We start from the raw sequence: 25,879 nt of genomic DNA, 5'->3' as shown, positions 1-25,879 counted from the left end.
AGCTTAAATAGATTCAAGGCAGAACTTGACAAACACTTGGAGAGAGTGGATGGGTGAAATAAGGGTGTTTTTTTTTTTTTGGCTAATGCTATATAAGCTTGCATTCTTGCATCATGTGCCTATGCTAATGGGTCTGTACCAAAGAAGTGCTGCATCACAGGGAGTATCACAATGTTAAGGGAGGCATATGCATTAATGGTTCCCCACATAGCCACCAAAATGTCCTTAGCCATGCTATCAAAAACGGGATTACACCATAACTACACTTTCTCTGAACTTCATTGTTAGCACAATACACCCCAGCAGTAGGGGACATACTCCAGGCATATTTTACACTCAACTTTTGGAATACAGCTTTGATACAATTTGTCAATCCATGGAACCAATTTCCAATGCTCTCTAGATCATTATTGCATTTCTTGCACCATGCAAGGCAAGACCACTAATTGCAGTTGTTTGGTTTATGTGCTGCTACTGTCCACCCATGATGGGGGTTGTGGAGCTCCATATATGTATTGTGTTCATACTCACCCCAAGCCCTGTTGATGCCTTTTAACTCTTGGTTGATGTTTTCAAGGAGTCTGAGATTGTTGTACTATTGTTCCTAGCACCCTCTGATTATATGGAGTAAGTGTCTGTGGGATTCCTGTGTGTTGCTGATGGTATTGGTACTGTTGACTTCAGATGGTGTATGCTCTTGTCAATTGCACAAATTGACAAGACAGCAGTGTGACATTAGTATTAGCAAATAGTGCAAGGGAGCAAGGTTATATCAGCCAAAAAATAAATTAATTAAACACTTCACACAACTTGTCCATCCCCTCTAATAATTTATCTAATTTCTCAAATCTATTCAAGAACTACCCAGTTCCACAACATCAGATGACAGTTTGCTCCAACAATCAACTGCCCTCTGGCTGAAAGCAGATTTCCACACATCTATCCTGCAATCATTCTTTCTCACTTTAAATAAGTGTTCCCTTATGTGTGTGTTATCTGAGCAAGAGTAAGGATGCCATGAACACTAGTTACTCAACATCAGATCTCCTTGCAGTGCCTAGTTTCCAGATTCTGCAATTTACAGAACTGAAGTCTTTCTTGATAAGAGTACCCTTTTATTCCTCTCACATCTTATTGCTCTTTTCTGCATCCATTCTAACAGATCCTCGTCCTTTTTAAAATGAGGCTTCCAAGCCTCTATGCAGATGGTGTAGCCTAAATATTGCCTTGTACAATGGGATAATCACTTCCTCCCTGCTGGTAAAATTCTTCTATATCATTGACAAAACCCCATGGGCTCTCGTAAGTAGCCCATCTCCACTGCTCAGAACTTAATGTCCGACTGCACACACCCTCAGGTCTGTTTTGTTCTGCTCTACTACCTTGAGTGCAGTGCCACACACAATTGGTGTGTTTTGCTACCCTTGTGCAGTACCTTGCATTTTTCAATGTTAAACTTTAGTTGTCACTTCCCTGCTTACCTGTATAATTTTTCTAGATGTTGCAGTAACATAACACAATTACTCTCAGTAACCAACCTGCCAGCTTTTGTTTCATCTACAAATCTTCATCAGTATCATGAATAAATATTGAAAACAACAATGGGCCCAGGGCTAGACCCTGGAGGACTCCACTAATAATATTAGTGCCAACCGGGCTAGCCAGGTAGGTAAAGTGCCTGCCTGGCAACCCAAAGGTCGCGGGTTCAATTCCCGCCTCGGGCTTGGATCACAGTAAAAAGCAAAAACTTTGGGAGGTGCATTATGGCCATAGAAGCTGATGCGCCAACAACTAACAAGAAAAAAAAAAAATAAATAATAATAATATTAGTTGAAGAGCAGTGCCCATTGATACCTACCCTGTCTTCTCCCACTCAACCTTCCCTTCAACAATAGCAGTAATCTATCTCTAATGACACATTGCTACAGTTTGTATAGCAAGTCCTTCATGTAGAATAGTATCAAATGCTTTCCTGGAACCCAAGTATATGATGTCAAAGTGATGACATCTAACGATAATGCTCCTCTCGAAATGAGAGCTTGTATAGCTCTCGTAAACCTTCCTTTATATATCAGTCTCAGTCACTTGTTTATTAGCATTAGTAGAGGCATACGATGCAAGAAAGCAAGCTTATGCAGCATTAGCCAAAAAAAAAAAAAAAAAAAAACCACTCCCATTTCACCCCTCTGTTCGTTCGAAATACCTGTCCAGTGCAGACAATTGATAGCCTTAAGTTGATAGCCTTAAATTTATTTAGTTGAAACAATTAAGTTGATAGCCTTAAATTTATTTAGGCTATCAACTTCCACAACAAGGGATGGAAGTCTGTTCCACCAACCAACTACCCACTGGCTAAAGGCAAATTTCCACACATCTATCCTACATCTGTCTTTCTTCAATTTCAATTTATGCTCTCTCAGGTGATTATACTGAGCAAGAGGAAGAATCCCATCGGCATTGAGCATGCTCAAACCATTCAAGGCTTTATACACATGTATCAGATCACCTCGCTGGTGCCTAGTCTCCAGTTGTTGTGTTTTTTGGCGCAAGGCTAGTCTCCAGACACTGTAATTTGCAGAACTTAAGCCTTTCTTCATAAGAGCAACCCTTTGTTCCATTCACTAATCTTGTTGCCCTTCTCTGTACTCGTTCCAGCAGCTCTACATCCTTCTTGAAGTGAGGCCTCCAGACCTGTATACAGTACTCAAGGTGTGGCCTGACCATTGCCTTATACAAGGGAATAATCACCTCCTTATCCCTGCTAGAAAAACTCCTGTATATCATTGACAAGACACCATGAACTACTCTTGCAGTCTCTCTGCACTGCTCCGAAAACTTCATATCTGCCTGCACAATTACCCCCAGGTCCTTTTCATTCTCTACCACTGTCAGTGTATTACCACAGAGTTGATACACAGCTCTGGGCTTACTGTTTCCCATATGTAGTACTTGACATTTGTCAATCTTAAACTTCATTTGCCACCTCTCAGACCATCTGCTCAACCTTTCCAGATCCTGTTGAAGCAGCATAGTGTCAGTAGTGTCCTTAACAACCCTGCCAACCTTTGTATCGTCTGCAAACTTGGACATTTAAGCTTAATATACCTTCATCAATATCATTTATAAATACAGAAAACAACAATGGACCCAACACTGAACCCTGAGGGACTCCACTAATAACATTAGTCCACGATGAGCAGTGTCCATTGATTACCACTCTGTCTTCTCCCCCTCAACCATCCCTTTATCCATAGCAGCAATTTGCCTCCAATGCCACAGTGCTTCAATTTGTGCAGCAGTCTTCCATGTGCAGCAGTATCAAAAGCCTTTCTAAGATCCAAATATATAATATCAAAGTTATTCCCTGCATTCAGTTCTTTTGTGACTGCATCATAGTATCCAATCAAATTGATCAGGCAAGACTTTCCCTTAACAAAACCATGCTGTGTCCGAGCTATAACTGAAGTCTTGTCTGGATGATCCTGCAGTGCTTTAACCAGTGCCTCCATTAATTTTCCTGGAACAGAAGTTAAACTAACAGGTCTATAATTACTTGTGTCAGCCTTTGATCCTCCTTTGTGAATTGGGATCACATTTGCACATCTCCAGTCAATGGGTACCTCCCCTGAGTCCAAAGAAGCTCTCATAATTATGGCTAAGGGTTTGCTTACTTATTTTGCTGTCTCCTTTAATATAACTGGATAGATCCCATCCACCCCGGGTGCCTTTTTTATGTTTATCCTCAACAATTTCTCCTCCACTTTCCTCTCAGTTATTACAAGATTATCTAGCTTACTGCCAGAGTTCAATACACCTGTGGCATTCCCCCTCGCTGAATAACTCCTCATGTGTGAATGTAGATGCAAAATACTCATTTATTTTGTTAGCCACCTGAGCAGGATCCTCAACTGTTGAACCATTAATATCCAGTGGACCAATCTGATTCATCCCTTTCCTTCTAGAGTTTACATAGGTAAAGAACTCTTTTTTTTTTTTCTGTTTTTCTTTGCATCCTTTGCCAAGGATTTCTCTTAATCTGCCTTTGCCTGCCTAATCTCCTTTGTGACTTGGTTACAGACCAGCTTATATCTATCATAGGCTTCCATGTCACCCATTAATTTATATGTATCCTATGCATTTTTCTTCTCTGCCATATGTCTCATTAGTTCATCTGACATCCATTAGGCCTAAACCTTGAACAATATTTCTTAGTTGGTATGTAAAGCTTAGTAGCTTCCAAGATAAGTTCTTTGAATGCTTTCCATTTTGAATTTGCTGTTGGTAACATCATCAGTTGGTCCCACTGTATAGAATTTAAATACTGTCTCAGACCATCATAGTCGCCTTTACGAAAGCAAAAGCCCTTCCCTTTACCCCTGATGGTAGTTACCTCTTTGAATAAATTCCACTTCAGCACACTGTGATCACTGCTACCTAGTGGTTCCTTTATCTGCAGATTTTTAATGCATGAAGAATCACTACTGATAATCTGATCGAGAGTATTACTCCCTGTAGTTGCCTCCCAAACATGCTGATGTAGAAAACAATCATCCAATAAATCCACAAAAGCTTTGCTAGTGTGCGAGTTACTAACCCACAAATTCCAGTCAATATCTGGGAAATTAAAATCCCCCATTATAAGACTCTCTGATTTACTGACCCACTCTATTTCCCTGTACAGTTCCTTATTATACTCATCAGAGTCATTAGGCCTATAACACACTCCTACTCTCAATTTTGATCTCCCAATGCTTATGTCACACCAAACTGACTTGACACTGTGCTGTCCAGTGATGCCTACTGGCTTCACTTCCTTGGATTTTGTGTTTCTTAACTAATAGCATAATCCCTCCTCTCTTCGTATCCTGTCTATCCTTATCCAGGATGATCTAATCAATTATGAAAATAGTGGCATTCAGATACTTGTGCAGGGTATTATAAATACCATTTAAAAAAATATAGCACAAGGAGGATGTCAAGATGGATGAATAAGAACTTGGCCAGTTTAATAGAACAGAAAAATGGTGATATGGGGAGATTTACACAGTAACAAATAGTACTGGAGCTGGCATCATCTTGATCTGTTTTGTAACAGATCAAGACATGATTGCAACAAGTTGATCTATAATATTGCCACAGAAAGAATTAAGCTGGCAAGGGTTGATTATAAGTTATCACTACTCTTTGTTTCATTTCTAAAAATAGTAGTCTCATTTGTTAGCATAACCATTAAGCATGCAATTGCCTTAGCTAATTTGTCAGCAAACCTCACTTCATGCTTGATGGTTATGCAATGAATGAGATGGCTTTTGTTTTGAAGTAAGAAGAATTCCCATTTATTTACATTGATAAGCAAAAATGAAATGGATTATAGATATGAGAGCAAAGAACAGCGGCAAGGATTTTTTTTTTTTTCATGTGTAGGAATACAAATAAAGGATTGAATTGGAGCAGACCCTTCATAATGGATGCAGGTCAGTCTCAGGAAATGTATCTGTGGTTGCTGACGACTTAAACAGGTACTTTTCATTGATATTTACAGATGAAAGACCTTTCAAGGTGAAGTGAAACTGTTCAAGAGAAGGTAACCAGTATGAAATTAATGATATTGAAATTACAGAGGCTTTCCATTAGAAAAAAAAAACTTGAGTCTAAAGGCAGGTAAGGCCTCTGCAGTTAATGGCACATATCCAGTAGCACAAATGCCATGTCTCATGGTATTTAACATGTTAATGGTTACTTTCAAGGAAGTGTGCAAGGGTGCAAGAATTTTTGCTGATGCTGTCGAGGCAGTGTTAGGTGGGTCGGAAAACTGCTAGTTGGGGGGGATACAAGGACTAATAGATTAACAGTAGCCACTGGCAGAGGTGGAAGTGATTCTTGCACTGCTTCTATTGAAATGAGCAGAAGTCTGAAAAACAAGATGCAGGATATTTCAGAGACTGCTGGTAGTCATTGCGTTACAAGTAAACACATGGGTTGTGTTAGGGTAGCTAAGAATAGAAACAGGTGCATGTATACCTGCGTGTACACCAATGCTAGGAGTTTGGTAAATAAATTTGATGAATTTGAGGTATTGCTCAAAACATCAAAGGCAGATATTGTTGGGATATCAGAGACGTGGTGTCACACAGATATAAGTAATGCGGAACTGGAATTTGGGGAATACAATGTGTATAGAAAGGATAGACAGGACAGGAGGGGAGGAGGGGTTATGCTATTAATTAAGAAACACATAAAGTCCAAGGAAGTGAAGCCAGTCGACATCGATGGACAGGGCAGTGCCGAATCAGTTTGGTGTGACATAAGCATAGGGAAATCAAAATTGAGAGTAGGAGTGTGCTATAGGCCTAATGACTCTGATGAGTATAATAAGATATTGTACAGGGAAATAGAGTGGGCCAGTAAATCAGAGAGTCTTATAATGGGGGATTTTAATTTCCCAGATATTGACTGGAATTTGTGGGTTGGTCACTCGCACACTAGCAAGGCTTTTGTGGATTTATTGGATGATTGTTTTCTACACCAGCATGTTCGTGAGGCAACAAGAGGGAGCAATACTCTTGATCTGATTATCAGTAGTGACTCTTCATGCATTAAGAACCTGCAGATAAATGAACCACTAGGTGGCAGTGATCAGTGTGTTGAAGTGGGATTTACTCAAGGAGGTAACTACCATCAGAGGTAAAGGGAAGGGTTTTTGTTTTCGTAAAGGCGACTATGATGGTCTGAGACAGTATTTAAATTCTATACAGTGGGACCAACTGATGATGTTACCAACAGCAAACTCAAAATGGGAAGCATTCAAGGAACTAATCTTGGAGGCTACCAGGCTTTACATACCAACTAAGAAATATTGTTCAAGGTTTAGGCCTAAATGGTTGTCAGATGAACTAATGAGACATGTGGCAGAGAAGAAAAATGCATGGGATACATATAAATTAATGGGTGACATGGAAGCCTATGATAGATATAAGTTGGTCTGTAACCAAGTCACAAAGGAGATTAGGCAGGCAAAGGCAGACTACGAAAAATCCTTGGCAAAGGATGCAAAGAAAAACAGAAAAGAGTTCTTTACATACTTGAACTCGAGAAGGAAAGGGATGAATCAGATTGGTCCACTGGATATTGATGGTTCAACAGTTGAGGATCCTGCTCAGGTGGCTAACAATCTAAACGAGTATTTTGCATCTACATTCACGCATGAGGAGTTATTCAGGAAGGAGAATGATGTAGGTAAAGTAAACATTGGCAGTGAGCTGGATGATTTTGTAATAACTGAGAGGAAAGTGGAGGAGAGATTGTTGAGGATAAACATAAAAAAGGCACCTGGGGTGGATGGGATCTATCCAGTTATATTAAAGGAGGCAGCAAAGGAAGTATGCAAACCCCTAGCCATAATTATGAGAGCTTCTTTGGACTCAGGGGAGGTACCCATAGACTGGAGATGTGCAAATGTAACCCCAATTCACAAAGGAGGATCAAAGGCTGACACAAGTAATTATAGACCTGTTAGTTTAACTTCTGTTCCAGGTAAATTAATGGAGGCACTGGTTAAAGAAGCACTGCAGGATCATCTAGACAAGAATTCAGTTATAGCTCAGACGCAGCATGGTTTTGTTAAGGGCAGGTCTTGCCTGACCAATTTGATTGGATACTATGATGTAGTCACAAAAGAACTGGATGCAGGGAATAACTTTGATATTATATATTTGGATCTTAGAAAGGCTTTTGATACTGTTGCACATGGAAGACTGCTGCACAAATTGGAGCAGTGTGGCATTGGAGGCAAATTGCTGCTATGGATAAGGGGATGGTTGAGTGGCAGAAGACAGAGAGTGGTAATCAATGGACACTGCTGAACGTGGACTAGTGTTATTAGTGGAGTTCCTCAAGGTTCAGTGTTGGGTCCGTTGTTGTTTTCGGTGTTTATGAATGATATTGATGATGGGATATCAAGTTTAATGTCCAAGTTTGCAGATGATACAAAGGTTGGCAGGGTCGTCAAGGACACTACTGATGCTATGCTGCTGCAACAGGATCTGGAAAGGTTGAACAGATGGGCTGAGAGGTGGCAAATGAAGTTTAACATTGACAAATGTAAAGTACTGCATATGGGAAACAGTAACCCCAGAGCAACGTATCAACTCTGCGGTACCACACTGACAGTGGTGGAGAATGAAAAGGACCTGGGGGTAATTGTGCAGGGAGATATGAAGTTCTCTGAGCAGTGCAGACGAGCTGCAAGAGTAGCTCATGGTGTCTTGTCAATGATATACAGGAATTTTTCTAGCAGGGATAAGGAGGTGATTATTCCCTTGTATAAGGCAATGGTTAGGCCACATATTGAGTACTGTATACAGGTCTGGAGGCCTCATTTCAAGAAGGATGTAGAGCTGCTGGAACGGGTACAGAGAAGGGCAACAAGATTAGTAAATGGAACAAAGGGTTGCTCTTACGAAGAAAGGCTTAAGTTTTGCAAATTACAGAGTCTGGAGACTAGGCACCGGCGAGGTGATCTGATAGAGGTGTATAAGGCCTTGAATGGTTTGAGCATGCTCAATGCCAATGGGATTCTTCATCTTTCTCAGAATAATCACCTCAGAGGGCATAAATTCAAATTGAGGAAGGACGGATGTCGGATAGATGTGCGGAAATTTGCCTTTGGCCAGCGGGTGGTTGGTTGGTGGAACCGACTTCCATCACTTGTTGTTGAAGTTGATAGCCTAAACAAATTTAAAGCTCAACTGGACAGGTATTTCGAACGAACGGAGGGGTGAAATGGGAGAGGGTTTTTTTTTTTTTTTTGGGCTGATGCTGAATAAGCTTGCTTTCTTGCATCGTATGCCTCTACTAATGCTAATGCTTTCCAGATTGGATTAGCTAACCCAAGCTCAGTCTGAAGAGTAAAGATTTTTTTTTATTTACAGATGCAAGACTTTTTTTGTGGCGTGCATGCATGCACACTACACTTTTAAAGTGAGATCAACATTTGGACCACTAATGTTCCTGAATGACATTGTTGAATGGATACCGAGGGCAGTGTCAAAACTTGCAGACAAGGGAAAAATCAGGGGAATAGTTAATGAATAACACCATGCAGCACTCCTTCAGGATGACTTGAATAGGTTTCCAGGTTGGTCAGAAAATTGGCAGCTATTATGCTGCCATTTTTTTTTTTTACTATCTTTGAGCCAATTCCAACTAATTATTACTGCAAAATACAATGTAGACATGAAGCTTTCTGTGCAGTGTAGGGAGGTGGCAAGGAGAGCCCCATGGTGCCCTGTCCATGATTTATTGAACATTTATCTAGTAGATGATAAGGTTGTAATTCTATTGTATAAGGAAGTTGACACTGCATCTGTCCAAATAAGATAAAAACACTTAAAATGCAAAAAATAAAATGATAAAAATAAATAAATATAACCACTTTAAACATGACATTAAATCTCTTGAAATGGTCCAAAGCTGAGCATGCTGAGATCAGAAAACATTTGCCTGTATGAGGAAAGACTGATTATATGGACTACAGGAGTTGGTAACTAGGTATCCTTAGAGGAGAGGATTTGGGGTTTTTTTTTTTTTGAGAGGTTGGAAGAGCTATGGTAGAAGCAAATTCCTAATGCATATAACTACCTGACTGGCTAACTTTAAATTATCCATCATAATATGCTTTAAATTCTAATTAATTTTTTTTTTTTTCCCTCATTATATGGAATAGGAGTTTTGAGAAACGCAAAAAAAAATAATAATAAAAATAAGTACAGTAGAACATCAGTTATCCAGAATAATTTGAAAGGCTGATTTCTCTTTATTTTTTATTAATGGTATTATTTGAGACAAATGTTTATTATACTATGAGAGTGTTTCTGTCTGTTTTTTTTATGTTGTATATCTTGTGAAAGGCCTCCATAGCCGAGTGGTCAGGAGCCGGAGTGCAGTAGCACACGCTCCGAGTAGACTGGGGTTCAAGCCCCTGACTGCTAAATACGGTCGATCTGCCAACCCGCACTGGACCAGCGTGGCAGATTATGGTCCATTTCCCTCAGCATGAATTGTTGAGGAGGCTTCCATCTTGCAGTGGGTTGATAATGGCTGCCGTTTGCCTTTTTTTGTTTTTCTATCTGGTGAAATGTTGGATTAGGACTAATGGATTTTCTCTGAAATCACGAGTGATAGTTTAGTCATTCGCTTCTGTGAACCCAGTTTTCGTTGACATATTTTGTTCTCTTCATTTCATATTATGTTTAGTTTAGCTCCAGATTCATTAAGAATAATATTGAGGAACTTGAGAGATTTCGGAACTGTGCGATTTATTATTAAGGAACTTGAGAGATTTCGCAGCAAAAAAAAAAAAAAAAATTGCAACAAATGAAACAAAAAATGATCTAACATTATTTTAAATTACTTTAAATTTTTTCCCACATAAAATTTGCAATAAAATACCTATTCGAATATACATACATATGTAAATGTGCAAATTTTTATGTATAAATTAATATTATTATTATCATTTTTAATTAAATAAATTTGGTTTTTCAGGCTATTTAAAGTCTCTTTCTTTTACCTTAACAGAATTTATTTAACATTTATTTAATTTTACCTTGAGTTCGATTATCCGGAAAATTTTGCTATCCAGAAGAGGTCTGACATCAATTATTCCGGATAACTGATGCTCTACTGTAATAAGTAATCCATATTATGAAGTAAATGGTCATTATCCAAGCTTCACTTGTACTTATGTATATATAAAAGCATCAAAACATCACTTATATACTTTAATTTGATAAATTTTGTTTTATAAACATATCATTGAAGGTTATTTTGTACTAATATATAATGATTTGATAATTTAAATTTATTTTTTTTCTTCCTCCTATTAGTATTAGAACCACATCATTTGTATATGGAAACTCTCAACAGCTTACATGATTTATGTGACCACTGGAGAGATTGTCCAGACCTAGCAGATCCCAGTTTGCCTCATTTTCCTTACATCACGTCAGTAAGTGCAATAAAAAATATTCGAAGGAAAATGGAGGATAGGCATGTTGTGCTACATGATCTAAATACTTTGTTTGGACTGCAAGTAAGTATTTTTGATAACCTCTATTACTGCTCATTTTATATAATAGCACAAGCAGTATTGTAAATGAAGTGAAATTTTGCAAAAATATCTTTGTATAAGATATTCTATTAGTGAGTTGTTTTCTTTTACAGATAAATATATTCATTTGTTATATTTTATTAAACAGAATGCCATAATTACTTAATTTCATAATTAATGCACATTACTTTAATTCAGTGAAATAGTCTTGAATAAAATTGTTCATCAGAATTCCGCTACCTTCCAGAAAGTATCTGGATACGTGTTAGTTTCACATGGATGTTTCGCCATCCATTTCAATAGCATGCACCCACCTTTTTGCTCACACTCTACCCTCTTGGGTAGACTTCTTGCCCATGAATGATAGACTGCAACAGGTATAGTCCTCCATTCCTCCTTTTAAGCAGTGACCACTGGAGAGATTAATATGCTCACTGTGTGCTTTTCCAATTATTTTTTTTTTTTTTTTTTTTTTATAAATCCGGGTTTGAAAACTACCAGATTGAGGAGGGCAGAGACAATATTCAGCTTTTTTTTTTTTTTTTTCTTTTCTTCTCACTATGGCTGAGTTAGTCAGCTGCTAGTGAAGTTACTTTTCAAATATATATTGTTTTTCTTACATCATATTGGAAGAAAATTGCTCTAAAGTCAAGCAGTTTTTCCTCTATATATTTCCACTATATAAGTAGACCACATCTATATATTTTCTTTAGCTCAGGACACTGCACTAGCCATTCCAGCTTTTGCATATTCATTTCTGTGAACCATTCTCAAACAGCACAAGAGGTATGGAAAATGGGGCATTATTTTGCTGAAACAAACATTGATCCATATCAAAGAACTGTGACATTGTAGGGAGCATACAATTATCTGAAATGTTAAGGTAGGTGTTGGCATTCATGGTTCCCCACACAGCAACCAAAGGCCCTAAGCATTACCATGAAAAAATCGCACCATAATCTCACCACCTCTGAACTTTGTACACTCCATCAATGGATTTTTCTCCAGGCATCGTACTACACCTTTCTATCTGATTGGAATGGGATTTAGCAAGATTTGATACTTCATAGTAGCAGTTTCTACTGCTCTGTGAACCAATATAGAATTTATTACTCTGTATAAATCAAGACTGTTCCTTGTGGTTAGTTAATGATGCTACGCTTATGTACTACTGCTCTCCCATGAAAGCCAAGGCTATACAGCTCCATACAGTTTTTGCACAGACCAACTTCTGTCGATGCCTTAAACAACTTGTTGATGTTTTAGTATTTTTAGTAGTGGAAAATGATGCAAGGAAGCATGCTTATACAGCATCAGTTAGGGGGGGCCTCATCTCTCCATCTTCTCTAATCATATTTGTAATTCTTCTGTAGCACAATATGGTAGTTTGTTCCAACAACTACTGTCTGGCTGAAAGTAAACTTTCACGCAGCTATTCTGCAGCCATCCTTTTATCAATTTAAGTCTATATCCCCATATGTGTGAGAAAAAGTAAGAATGTCATCAGTGTTTAGTTCATTGAGGTCAATTCACTGGTGCTAAGTTTCCAAGCACTGCAATTTTCAGAACTGAAGTCTTTTATGATAAGAGTAACCTTTGGTGCCCTTGACCAACCTGGTTTTGCTCTTCTCTGTATCCATTCCAAGAGATCCACATCCTTCTTAAAATTACGCTTACAGACCTGTATGCTGTACTCAAAATGCAGCCTAACCATTGTCTTATACAACAGGATAATAACTCCCATTTTCCTGCTGAAAAATTTCTGTATATCATTGTCAAAACTCATGAGCTGTCCTAACAGCCTGTCTGCACCGCTCAGAAAACTGGGTGTCATACTGTGCAGTTACTCCTAGATCTCTTTCATTCTCCACAGCTTGAGTGTGGTACCCCCTAATTCAGCGGTTCACAAACACCTGGGGGTTCGCAAAAGTGTTCCAGGGGGTTCACACTAAAAATTCTATGATGTTGTCTGCTTAGATTTACTTAGGTATATTATTGTAAATTACAAAATATAACTAATAATAAACAAAGTAAAATCAAATTAAATAAAAAGTAAAGAATTGCCAAAGAAAGCAGCTACATCTCCCACAATTCCTTATGATAAGAATTTATTATCTTACAGTATATCATGTTAAATGTTTTCCATACTATTTTTTTTTTTTTTTTTTTTTAAAGAACCTATAGTACTGTACATGGGTTGAACAGCTTAAAGAAGATACTTGTTGACATTAGACTTTAACTTCTGTAGATTGTAATTTTCAAGAAATACATAAGGAAAAAAGGTTGTTCCAGAAAGCGGAAATTGAATGAATAAATGAGGAAGACTGGTTGTGGCACGTGTTCGGATTGCTTTGAGAGAGAGAGAGAGAGAGAGAGAGAGAGAGAGAGAGAGAGAGAGAGAATGCCCGTGGAGAGATGAGACTGTTACATGGTAGCACAGTGGTATCGTCTCGGTCCTCCCCACTCCAGGTGGAAAAGGCCCGGGTTCGAATCCCGTCAATGACACAAGGAATTTTAATGGGCTTTTTTTCACTCCATGGCCGAGTTAGTCTGTTTCAGACCCAATAAATATATGGGGTGACCCTAATATCTTTTTTTTTTTGTTAGAGATGAGATTAACCTAATTGCCCTCTTTTGAATGGAATCTAGAGAGGTTTTGGGGACACCACCCCAGACGTGGGAACAATATTCCATGGCCAGATTTGCGATTTCTAGAGTCGACAACAGTTTGGAAGAAAAAGAGAAAACCGTTTTTTTAGATGCAGAGGAAACAATATATGTAATGTGCTTTATGCCAGGAGAGATTAGAAGTCAGGGTAATCCCCAAGATCTTGCCTAGAAATCGGAGTGTCATTGAAGATAAACATAGGAACTGAAGAATCCTTTTTGTGCGATATAAGACAGGACTGAGTTTTAGAAGGATTGGAATTAAGTTATCTTTGCCCCACTGGAGAATTGCCTGGAGATCAGCATTTAAGGAAATGGTAGTGGATATTTGAGAAGTTGAAACTGTTTGAGCAGGGCAAGGTTTCTCAAACTGGAAGGTGGAATGCAATGTGCTATCATCAGTAAAACTATGGATAGGATTTCTGGTCAGTGGAAGAAGGTCATTAATATACAAGAGGAAAAGAGTGGGAGAAAGAACTAAATCTTGGGAAACACCAGCATTAGTGGAGTTAAAGACAGAGAGCAGTCTACCATTAACCAGTGAGTGATCAGAGATAAAACTTGATACTTAATTACAAAAAACAGCTGGCAAACCATAGGATGGAAGCTTATTTAGAAGACCTTTATGCCAAACACGAACAAAAGACTTTGAGATGTCAAGAGCAACTGCTTGTGTTTCACCCAACTTTTCCACTGAATTTGTCCATAAATGGGTAACAGAAGCCAGAATGTCACCAGTGGATCGACACTGACGGAATCCATACTGGCGATAGTTGATCAGACGGAATGTTTCTAGATAGTTTTTAAGAGTTGGCGGTTAATTGATTTCTCCATTACTTTAGAAAAAGTAGAAGTAATTGCAATGGGACGATAATTAAATGGGAGGTTCCCTCCCATTTAATTAATTCCTCCCTTTTTAGGAACTGGCTGGATACGAGCAAATTTCCAATCAGAAAGAAAAACACCTTTGGAATAAGGAAGTGAAAAAAGTGGCAAAGAACAGAAGTAAGTTCAGGAGCTCAGGTTTTGAGAACAAGTGGAGAAATATCATCAGGACCTGGAGCTTTCTTAGCATCAGATTCATCAAAATCCTTCTGACATCCTTTTGACAGAAAACCACAAGAGGCATTGAATGAAGTGTACTGAGAATGGTTTCAGGTGACTTACCAAGATCATCAATACATGAGTTGGAAGAAAAATAGGATGCCAGCAGGTAAGCTTTATCTTTGGCTGATGTGGCAACAGAACCATCTGGTTTTGACAGAAGTGGGAACGGAGATGGGCAAAAATTGCAGCCAATAGTTTTGGCAAGAGACCAGAATGGTCGGCTACCATTGGACGAGAAGCAAGTTTTCTACTCTTAGCCTGTTCAAAATCTAGTTTGGACTGATTAAAGGCAGCATTACAGTTACTATCAGGTGAACTGTGAAATGACCATATCTCTGTACCCCATCTAGAATTGGTTGATGGTTTTTTTTTTTTGTTTTGTTTCAAATCACTTGAGGAATCAATCTCTTCAGTTTGGCAGCTTCCTCCTGGGAATCTGTGAACAAAGCAATCCACAAAATCTTATTTAAGGCACATGTTAAACAGAGTAGGATCTTGATTGCGATGCATTAAATAAGATTTGGTGGATTGCTGAATGCAGTTTTCCTGATGCTGTTCATGTTCCCTGTAATTGCATTCTCAGAAATTCATTGCAACCACTTAGGTTACAAAGTTTAAATTCCTTTCTTTGAGACCAGCATAAAGGGGTTCAAACAAGTTTCCTTTGATAGCTGAACAAAGGACTGTGCACAAGGTTCCAAAATCATATTTTGCACTGTGGCTCCACAATAGTTTGCCACTAGTGTATTGGCGTTCAATATATTGGTGGCAGTAGTATATTGGCTGCCATAAACAGATGCAGTGGAGCTGTAAAACCTCCTATTATATTAAATTTTATTTTGAATAATATCTTTCTTTAACTGTAAAGGTATTTCAATTTGAGCCAGCATTGGTTAAAGGCAGTTTTTTGATTTAATCTTACTTTTTTAATAGGATGTTCCACACCACAGTTATTATGCAGTGTTCGATGGCCATGCTGGTGTTGACACTGCTAGCTTTGCTTCTGCACACTTACACCAAAATATAGTCAACCATCCTGCTTTTTTTGAAGATACTGAATTGGCCATCAAAGAGGCTTTTCAGATTACTGATAATCAGTTCCTTGAGAGAGCCCAAAAAACAGTAAGTAATATTATTAAATTTTCTAATAATTACTGGTTGCACATCATTTTAGTATTAAATGTTTATTCTAATTTTTTACTCCATAGCAGCAGTAAAATCGTCATAATAAAATACTTTACTTTGGAGGTGATCTGTGAAATCTATGAAGAGAGAAATCTGGGCATTACGTGAATTAGGTGAACAATTTAATGCATCTTTGTTGCTGCTTAATGTAACTTAATGTTTTGTCTAATTTCTTCCAATCACCATCACATTTTGTTGATACAGTAATCAAGCATAATAAGCGTCAGTGATAGTTGGTCACTTGAGAGCTTATCTTGCACTTCCCAGAAAAGTAATTTATGAGCTCTGGAAGTAGATTTTTGACTGTGAAAAATCGGTGTGCTGGTTCTTCTATAGAGGTTTAAGGTTATAAATCCATATATTGACATGGGGACAAAACTCATTCTGGATTGTCTTCAAGAATAACAGTTGTGAAATCGTACATAACCAGCCACAAACTTTGGACTAGAACTGAAAAAATTTTAGAATTTGCTTAGCAGAAATCTTTTTAGATCACAGGATGTAAATTGCCACTAGGTCATTTGAGATCATCACCATTTTTTCCAATAAATGCAGTATGAAATGATCAAGGTTCTTCAGTAAAGTTGTAGATAGTTAAACTTTTCTCCTTTTTTCTGAAAACTTTAATCCTCTAGTAGGCATACTGATTGCCCCAGCACAACAAAAATAAATTTAAATTAAACCAGTATCTATAAGATTTATGTCAGTATGTGACTCTAGTACTGTCTTAAGTATACATCATTGTTTTTTAACTGGAAAAGTACACACAGATGGACAGACGACTTCCTCTATTTTTGATTTTTGTTTTCATAGAAATAGCACAGAGGGGAAAAACTCTAATTTCATGTATACCATCTTCAAGTATAGCAGAACTGGATATGAACGTGTGCAGTAAGAAGTTTACCGTATTTCACCGAATATCAGGACTAAGTAGATTTGTCATTGACCATTCATTTGGAAGTATTCCAGTAATTGATCCCTATTCAAGTGGGACTAAGCTAGTGTCCTCTTTATACTTGCTAATACCCAGACAGGCCACCAAGTATAAATTGTGTCTGTAAATTTCCTTTCACAAACAATAAGTTCTTTTATCGAGTGGATGATTCACATCTACTCGATCTCGGTTGGTGTCCTGCAGAATAGTGTTTTTATCTGGTCTGTTAATGGCACTCATCTCACCTTTTGTTAAGTCAAAATAATGTCAATTCTGCTATGATGATAACCTTGAAGATTCTCTCTTCTGGCTACACAATAATCGGGCACTTAAAACTGCTTCATACAATAGATTACCCGATGAACTTGCAGCATATCTCATATCTTAATCAATTTAGCCTTCTAATAAATCAGCATTTCTGAGTGCACAATGTTCTCTTTTCTCTCTGAAACAAGTGCTATCCATTTAGCCTAAGCCACTTGATATTCCCATGTAAACACTGATCTGGGAGTAGTGTTTGATCCCAAACAGTGCTCAGCTACTACTTGGAGAAGCCCCTGATTTACACCACTTGCCTTCAGTGGATTTCCAATCAGCACTTGCTGTTTATTACTAACACACAATCATGATATATAATAATACTATAGGTCCTCTCCCACTTCTGTGTGCTGTCAGCTGCTCCAGAAATGATTAAATCACTATTTTCAGCTTTTATTGCCTCTTGAAATGGGCTGTCAGTAAGCACAAGCTTCCCTAGCAACAGATGACTGCTCAGATAGCAACTTCTTGTCATTTTCAGTGGCTTCTGTTACTAATTGAGAGTATATATAAGTGGTTTCAGCAAAAAAACTGATTAATACTGGAAGCCATCGAATATGACAAGTTGCTGTATCTGTTGGGGGGGGATGGTGCTATGTAAGCTTGCTTTCTTGCATCATTTACCACTACTATCACTATCTCTGTTGCTGGGGAAGTTTGTGCTTGTCACATCTTGCATCAACAAGGTGAGTGAGTTTGGGAACCATTGCAGTAGACTACTTCTCAAATGGTACTTCACTAGCTTTCTCAGGGAATGACAATGATTTCTGATAATTTCTTTTGATTTTTGTGTAGTACAAGTGGTATTCTCAATTTGCAGGCAACCTGATTTTGGATGATTTGTTTATTGAAATTGTTCTTCTGACAGTGTTGCTTGTTTGTTCTAATGGAGCCTTTTTTTATATTCCACAATGGTCTCATTGTGCATTTAAACATTTTCCCGAAAGGTGGATTGGTCATAGTGGATTGGTAGTCCCTTGATGTATGCACCCATATATATGGAATCACCTTGGAAAATTTCGTAGTCCTCCCCAACATGATTTTTTGTGGGGTGGGATGGGGGACTCATAAAAGTAAGTTTACAGAACTGAGGTACTAACTCTATAAGAATTACATTAGTATATTAACTTTCAAGAAGAATTTCCTTGACCCCAGGGTCCTTTTACTGTGTACAGCAATCAATTCTTTGTTCATTGTTATGAGACTTTTTTATAATGATCTTCTAACCTTGTTATCAGCAACTAGCAAGGTTAGTGGATCGAAACAGGTGGTCACTTTGAACATACGAAGAAAGGCTTAAGTTTTGCAAATTACAGAGTCTGGAGACTAGGCACCGGCGAGGTGATCTGATAGAGGTGTATAAGGCCTTGAATGGTTTGAGCATGCTCAATGCCAATGGGATTCATCTTTCTCAGAATAATCACCTCAGAGGGCATAAATTCAAATTGAGGAAGGACGGATGTCGGATAGATGTGCGGAAATTTGCCTTTGGCCAGCGGGTGGTTGGTTGGTGGAACCGACTTCCATCACTTGTTGTTGAAGTTGATAGCCTAAACAAATTTAAAGCTCAACTAGACAGGTATTTCGAACGAACGGAGGGGTGAAATGGGAGAGGGTTTTTTTTTTTTTTTTTTTGGGCTGATGCTGAATAAGCTTGCTTTCTTGCATCGTATGCCTCTACTAATGCTAATGCTAATCTGTTTTGAGCTTTATTGTATTTACATGAAAATTGTTATGAAAGTTTTTCAAAATTTTTTTTTTTTTTTTTTTTTTAATTGTTAATTACATTTCTTAAAATGTAATAACATAACTTTAAAAGGCTGTATGTCAGTAAGTAAATGTTTTCAACTTATGTTTCTATAGGAATTCTTTATTTTGAGCCATGCTGCCAAAGAGTGTCAGTGGTTATTGAAGCACCCAGTATAGATCTAGTTTTCACAAAACTCTTGCATGCTTTGATGGCTATTTGTCTTCATGTTGAGATAGGTTAGGACTTTTCCACTGCTACTTTTGATTGGGTAAAGATATCCAGCCAATGATGCCTCCATAGCAGAGTGGTCAGGAGTGGGAGTGCAGTGGCACACGCTCTTTGAGTAGACCGGGGTTCAAGACCCTGACTGCTAAATACGGTCGATCTGCCAACCCGCACTGGACCAGCGTGGCAGGTTATGGTCCATTTCCCTCAGCATGAATTGTTGAAGAGGCTTCCATCCTGCGGTGGGTTGATAATGGCTGCAATTTACTCTTTTATTTTTTATCCAGCCATCCAAAAATGAAGGGGAAGGAGAGCAAAAGCACTAATTCAAGTTACAGTATCAGAGCCCAGGAAGTCTGGGAGTTAAATGTCAAAAAAAGAGTTCTTGAAGTGCACACTCATTCACCACATGTGAGATTCTAACTATACAACTTGTTCACCAACCTTAAGTTGGAATGTGAAGATTACAGAGTCCTTTTACAGCTTAGTAAGAGTTGTCAAATTTCTGTTGAAAGCCATTAGATAATAGATTGGGAGAAATTTTGCATCTCACCTAGGTTTGATTTTGTTTTAGTGACAAACTTGATAATGAGTTAAATAACCTATTAAGTCATGTATACCTGACACATCCCAGTGTCAGGTCACTTTAATCAGGTGCTACTTTAGCGTAGTAGTTTTTCCCTACTATTTTTATGAAAATGCATAATTTATAAATTAATTCGAGATTAACAAAAAAAATTTACCATTAATATTTGATATTTTTTGTGAGATATTTTCATATTTAATTTCAGAATGTCAAAAGTGGGTGTACAGCACTCTGTGCCCTAATTAGGGAGAAAACATTGTATTTAGCCTGGGTTGGCGATTCCCAAGCTGTTCTAGTGAGAAATGGAGTTCCTGAATTCGTAATGAGTCCTCACAAACCTGAAAGACAAGTATGTTTAAATTTTTGACTTATGAATATTTGTACTCTTGTAAATTGTTTTTTTTCCTTCTGTTATCAGTTTGATTTGACATGTGAATTTTTGTTTCTCTCACCAATTATTATTGCATAGCCGTCAACTTTCAATGGAGAATCAGTATTTTTGGCTCTCTTTAACCCTTCTGTCTTGATGTCATAAAATAAATAGTTCATAACATAGTTTTCTTTCTTTTTTTCCCCTTTTTCACAAAAAAAAAATAAAACTACATTAAAATCTAAAAAAAAATTTTATTATTATTTTTTGAAAATAAGCAGAAATTTCCAGAAAATATGCATTCATTGAAAATAAGCAGAAAATTTATTTTCTGCTTATTTTCAATGAATTGGCTATCATGTATTGATGGTCTATTTCCAAACAGTAATACAGGAAAACAGAATTTTTCTCTGTAATGTACATTCATTTCATCATACTTATATGGTGCAAAACTAATTAGCAATGTCTTTCAGTAAGATACCAAGGAAATCTGAAATAATTTCAGAAGAGAGACATGAAAAATTTCCATGTATTGTAAAATAAATAAATAATAAATAAATTTTCTGTTTATACTCCGGGACGACCAAATAGTCAGAGGAGTTTACAAGATACACACAATACAAGAAACAGCACCGTATTCAGCAGTCACGGGCTTGAACCCCAGTCACTCAAGGCACGTGTACTTATGCACCCGCACGCTTGACCACTAGGCTATGGCGGCCTTTCCAAAATCTGGAAAAGGTAACTTGTTTGCATTGTGTAATGTGTGTAGATGTAATTATTCAATTTCAGATGATGATAAATGTGATGTAATTGGACATTTGCAATCAAATAAGCATAAGAAAACATTCCATGCATAGATAGAAATGCAGAAAATGGATGTAGCCTTTCACAGTGACAATGTTGTCCTATGTTGAATGTTTATTTGCATAGTTTATTGTAGAACATAATCTTCCTATGAGTTGTGCTAATCGGGCAAGCTCATTGTTCAAGCTATGTCCCATTGTGGTGACCTTTCCTTTAATATAAAAAAAAAAAAACTTGCTCTCGGTGCCAGTATCAGAAGATGACTTAACAAGGTACAACATTGAGAGTCTTCTTCATGCGAGAGCATGTGAGATTCTATTAAACTGCCTTCCACTTAGTGTTGATAATGTGTTCCACTTAGTGTTTAGCATTAGTAGAGGCATATGATGCAAGAAAGCAAACTTATGCAGCATCAGCCAAAAAAAAAAAAAAAAAAACACACTCCCATTTCACCCCTCCATTCGTTCCAAGTACCTGTCCAGCTCAGCCTTAAATTTATTTAGGCTATCAGCTTCCACAACAAAGGATGGAAGTCTGTTCCACCAACCAACCACCCGCTGGCTAAAGGCAAACTTCTACACATCTATCCTACATCTGTCTTTCCTCAATTTGAATTTATGCCCTTCAAATGATTATATTCTGAGCAAAAGGAAAAATTCCATCAACATTGAGCATGCTCAAACCATTCAAGGCTTTATACACCTCAATCAGATCACCTCTCAGGTGCCTAGTCTCCAGACAACTGTAATTTGCAAAACTTAAGCCTTTCTTCGTAAGAGCAACCCTTTGTTCAATTCACTAATCTTGTTGCCCTTCTCTGTACTCGTTCCAGCAGCTCTACATCCTTCTTGAAATGAGGCCTCCAGACCTGTATACAGTACTCTAGGTGTGGCCTGACCATCGCCTTATACAATGGAATAATCACCTCCTTATCCCTGCTGGAAAAATTCCTGTATATCATTGACAATACTCCATGAGCTACTCTTGCAGCCTGTCTGCACTGCTCAGAGAACTTCATATCTGCCTGCACAACCACCCCCAAGTCTCTTTCATTCTCTACCACTGTCAGTGTAGTACCACAGAGTTGATACGTTGCTCTGGGGTTGCTGTTTCCCATGTGTAGTACTTTACATTTGTCAATGTTAAACTTCATTTGCCACCTCTCAGCCCATCTGCTCAATTTTTCTAGATCCTGTTGTAGCAGCGTACTGTCATTTGTGTCCTTAACAACCCTGCCAACCTTTGTATCATCTGCAAACTTGGACATTAAGCTTGATATACCATCATCAATATCATTTATAAATACAGAAAACAACAATGGACCCAATACTGAACCCTGAGGGACTCCACTAATAACATTAGTCCGTGATGAGCAGTGTCCATTGATTACCACTCTGTCTTCTCCCACTTAACCATCCCTTTATCCATAGCAGCAATTTGCCTCCAATGCCACACTGCTCCAATTTGGGCAGCAGTCTTCCATGTGCAACAGTATCAAAAGCCTTTCTCAGATCCAAATATATGATATCAAAGTTATTCCCTGCATCCAGTTCCTTTGTGACCACATCATAGTATCCAATCAAATTGGTCAGGCAAGACTTTCCCTTAACAAAACCATGCTGTGTCTGAGCTATAACTGAAGTCTTGTCTAGATGATCCTGCAGTGCTTCTGTAACCAGTGCCTCCATTAATTTTCCTGGAACAGAAGTTAAACTAACAGGTCTATAACTACTTGTGTTGTCCTTTGATCCTCCTTTGTGAATTGGGGTCACATTTGCACATCTGCAGTCCATGGGTACCTCCCCCGAGTCCAAAGAAGCCCTCATAATTATGGCTAAGGGTTTGCTTACTTCCTTTGCTGCCTCCTTTAATATAACTGGATAGATCCCATCCACCTCGGGTGCCTTTTTTATGTTTATCTTTAACAATTTCTCCTCCACTTTCCTCTCAGTTATTACAAAATCATCCAGCTCACTGCCAGAGTTTATCTTACCTCTGGCATTCCCCTCCCTGAATAACTCCTCATGGGTGAATGTAGATGCAAAATACTCATTTAGTTTGTTAGCCACCTGAGCAGGATCATTAACAGTTGAACCATCAATACCCAGTGGACCAATCTGATTCATCCCTTTCCTTCTAGAGTTTACATAGGTAAAGAACTCTTTGTTGTTTTTCTTTGCATCCTTTGCCAAGGATTTCTCATCTGCCTTTGCCTGCCTAATCTCCTTTGTGACTTGGTTACAGACCTGCTTATGTCTATCATAGGCTTCCATGTCACCCATTAATTTATATGTATTCCATGCATTTTTCTTCTCAGCCACATGTCTCATTAGTTCATGTGATATCCATTTAGGCCTAAACCTTGAACAATATTTCTTAGTTTGTATGTAAAGCCTAGTAGCTTCCAAGATGATTTCTTTTAATGCTTCCCATTTTGAATTTTCTGTTGGTAACATCATCAGTTGGTCCCACCGTATAGAATTTAAATACTGTCTCTGACCACCGTAGTCACCTTTACGAAAGCAAAAGCCCTTCCCTTTACCCCTGATGGTAGTTACCTCTTTGAGTAAATCCCACTTCAGCACACTGTGATCACTGCCACCTAGTGGTTCCTTTATCTGCAGATTCTTAATGCACGAAGAATCGCTACTGGTAATCAGATCAAGAGTATTACTCCCTCTAGTTGCATCCCGAACATGCTGATATAGAAAACAATCATCCAATAAATTCACAAAAGCCTTGCTAGTGTGTGAGTGACCAACCCACAAATTCCAGTCAATATCTGGGAAATTAAAATCCCCCATTATAAGACTCTCTGATTTAGTGGCCCACTCTATTTCCCTGTACAGTTCCTTATTATACTCATCAGAGTCATTAGGCCTATAACACACTCCTACTCTCAATTTTGATCTCTCAGTGCTTATGTCACACTAAATTGACTCGACACTGCACTGTCCAGCGATGTCGACTGGCTTCACTTCCTTGGATTTTGTTTTTCTTAACTAATAGTATAACCTCTCCTCCCTTCCTATCTTGTCTATCCTTCCTGTACACAGTGTACTCTCCAAATTCCAGTTCTGAATTCCTCATATCTGTGTGACATCACGTCTCTGATATCCCAACAATATCCACCTTTGATGTTCTGAGCAAGACATCAAATTTATTTACCAAACTCCTATCATTGATGTATGTGCAAGTATACATGCACCTGTTCGTATTGTTAGCTACCCTAACACAACCCATGTGTTTACTTGTACCGCAATGACTCCCAGCAGTCTCTGAAATACCCTGCATCTTGTTTTCAAGGCTGCTGTTCATTCCAATGGAAGCAGTGCAAGAATCACTTTCACCTCTGCCAGTGGCTACTGTTAATCTATTAGTCCTTGTATCCCCCCCCAAGCTAGCAGGTTTCTGACCCACCTAACACTGCCTCGATAGCATCAGCAAATATTCTTGCACCCTTTCTATTTAAGGGTATTCCATCCCTGTAGAGGCAGTCTCTCCTGTTAACAAGTACAGACCAGGTTGAAAAAAAATTGTGCCCCTTGAGCCTTGCAGAATCTTTCCAGGGCCGAATTGATCGACAAGGCTCTCATCATATATTCTGTGTTGATAATATCTCTATGCATTATCAATACTCGTGTAAATAAGGAAACTGAACAATTGGTAGTAATAAGCTGTTCTTATCTCATTAATTTGTGTGCTGGCAATGGGGGTGCATGCCTCCTCTGAAGTGGATGAATATTTGGTGTGCATTTACTACTATCTGGAAAGAGGTATTAAAAGGAAAGACTTTGAAGCATGTATGCACATGTCATCTGTCTCTGTTTAAATAGGCTGGTAGAACAGTGGCACCCTCTGCCAAGTCGGTTAGAAGAAGTTGTGAGAAAAGCCATATGAACACTTTTTAGGATTGCAGATTAAAAGGTGCAAGTGATCAATGTGAGTGGTTTTGGATCATGAACTTTGAAAGTAGAAAATTTTTTAAATCCTCAAAAAAACATCTGAATTGCAAATTTCTGATAGAAGAAATCCTGAACAATGCCAAGCAAGCTGATAATGTTAGCATGTTATTATCACCCATGCTTCTGTTTCCTCTTTTCTCGCTTGATAAAGCAATTTCTTTGTTTCTTTTAAATGTTATCAGTTTGAAATTGGTAACATAGCTCTTCAATCCAACATACTTCACAACCTTGTACTGATGTCATTACTCCTAGATATATTGAAGAATCTTATGTGCATATTTGTTATACCAACAATTTTTAAATTTTTCACTTCCATTTTGGTAATTGATTACCATAGTAAGCTAAACCAGAAAGATGATCCTGACTTATTCATTGTTCTGTTCTGTTTTGGTTCGGTTCTGTGGAGGTACTCCATTGCTGTGTATGGCTATATGGTGCTTAGTTCCCATTTAAAAATGTTCTTAAGAATGCCCAAGTGGTAGTACAAATTTCATCAATTGGCAATGTGTCATTTTAAAATTTGAAGTTTTTTGTGAACAAGTTTATTTATAGATGAAGCAGTTTGATGTCTTGTGATATGTAAGGGTGGTGTTATGAAAGAAGAAAATTGGTGTGAAAGAATACTTTACTGGTAAACAATCATATGTCTGCATTTTAATATAAAATGTTTTTAGTAATATTTAATTTATAGTAGTGTGGACTTTTTACAAAAAAAAAAAAAAAAAACCCAATGGTTTGCATATTTTGGCCCAAAAACTTGTTTTCCTCCTGCTTACAGATGCCTGATCTCCAGCTTTTTTGAAAGAAAAAAAAGTTGGCAGCTATGTTATTATTTATTAACAACCTATAAATAAG

General features: G+C 38.0%; 1 protein-coding gene across 2 annotated transcripts in view; it reads left to right on the top strand.

Moving 5' to 3' along the window:
* Window positions 1–25,879, top strand: part of LOC150089059 (uncharacterized) — a 144,400-nt gene that overhangs the window by 100,209 nt on the left and 18,312 nt on the right. For both annotated transcript variants that reach the window (XM_090369795.1, XM_090369796.1), the window contains exons 3-5: window positions 10,887–11,092; window positions 15,818–16,006; window positions 20,088–20,231. In XM_090369795.1, coding sequence (XP_090225921.1) covers window positions 10,887–11,092; window positions 15,818–16,006; window positions 20,088–20,231 — 539 coding nt within the window. The remainder of the gene's footprint in view (window positions 1–10,886; window positions 11,093–15,817; window positions 16,007–20,087; window positions 20,232–25,879) is intronic.

This window comes from Mastigoproctus giganteus, chromosome 3, assembly GCF_048544385.1.
Source record: "Mastigoproctus giganteus isolate SK-2022 chromosome 3, ASM4854438v1, whole genome shotgun sequence".
Lineage (NCBI taxonomy): Eukaryota > Metazoa > Arthropoda > Arachnida > Uropygi > Thelyphonidae > Mastigoproctus > Mastigoproctus giganteus.
The sequence above is the reverse complement of the archived record's forward strand: the minus strand, read 5'-3'. Positions and strand labels throughout refer to the sequence as shown.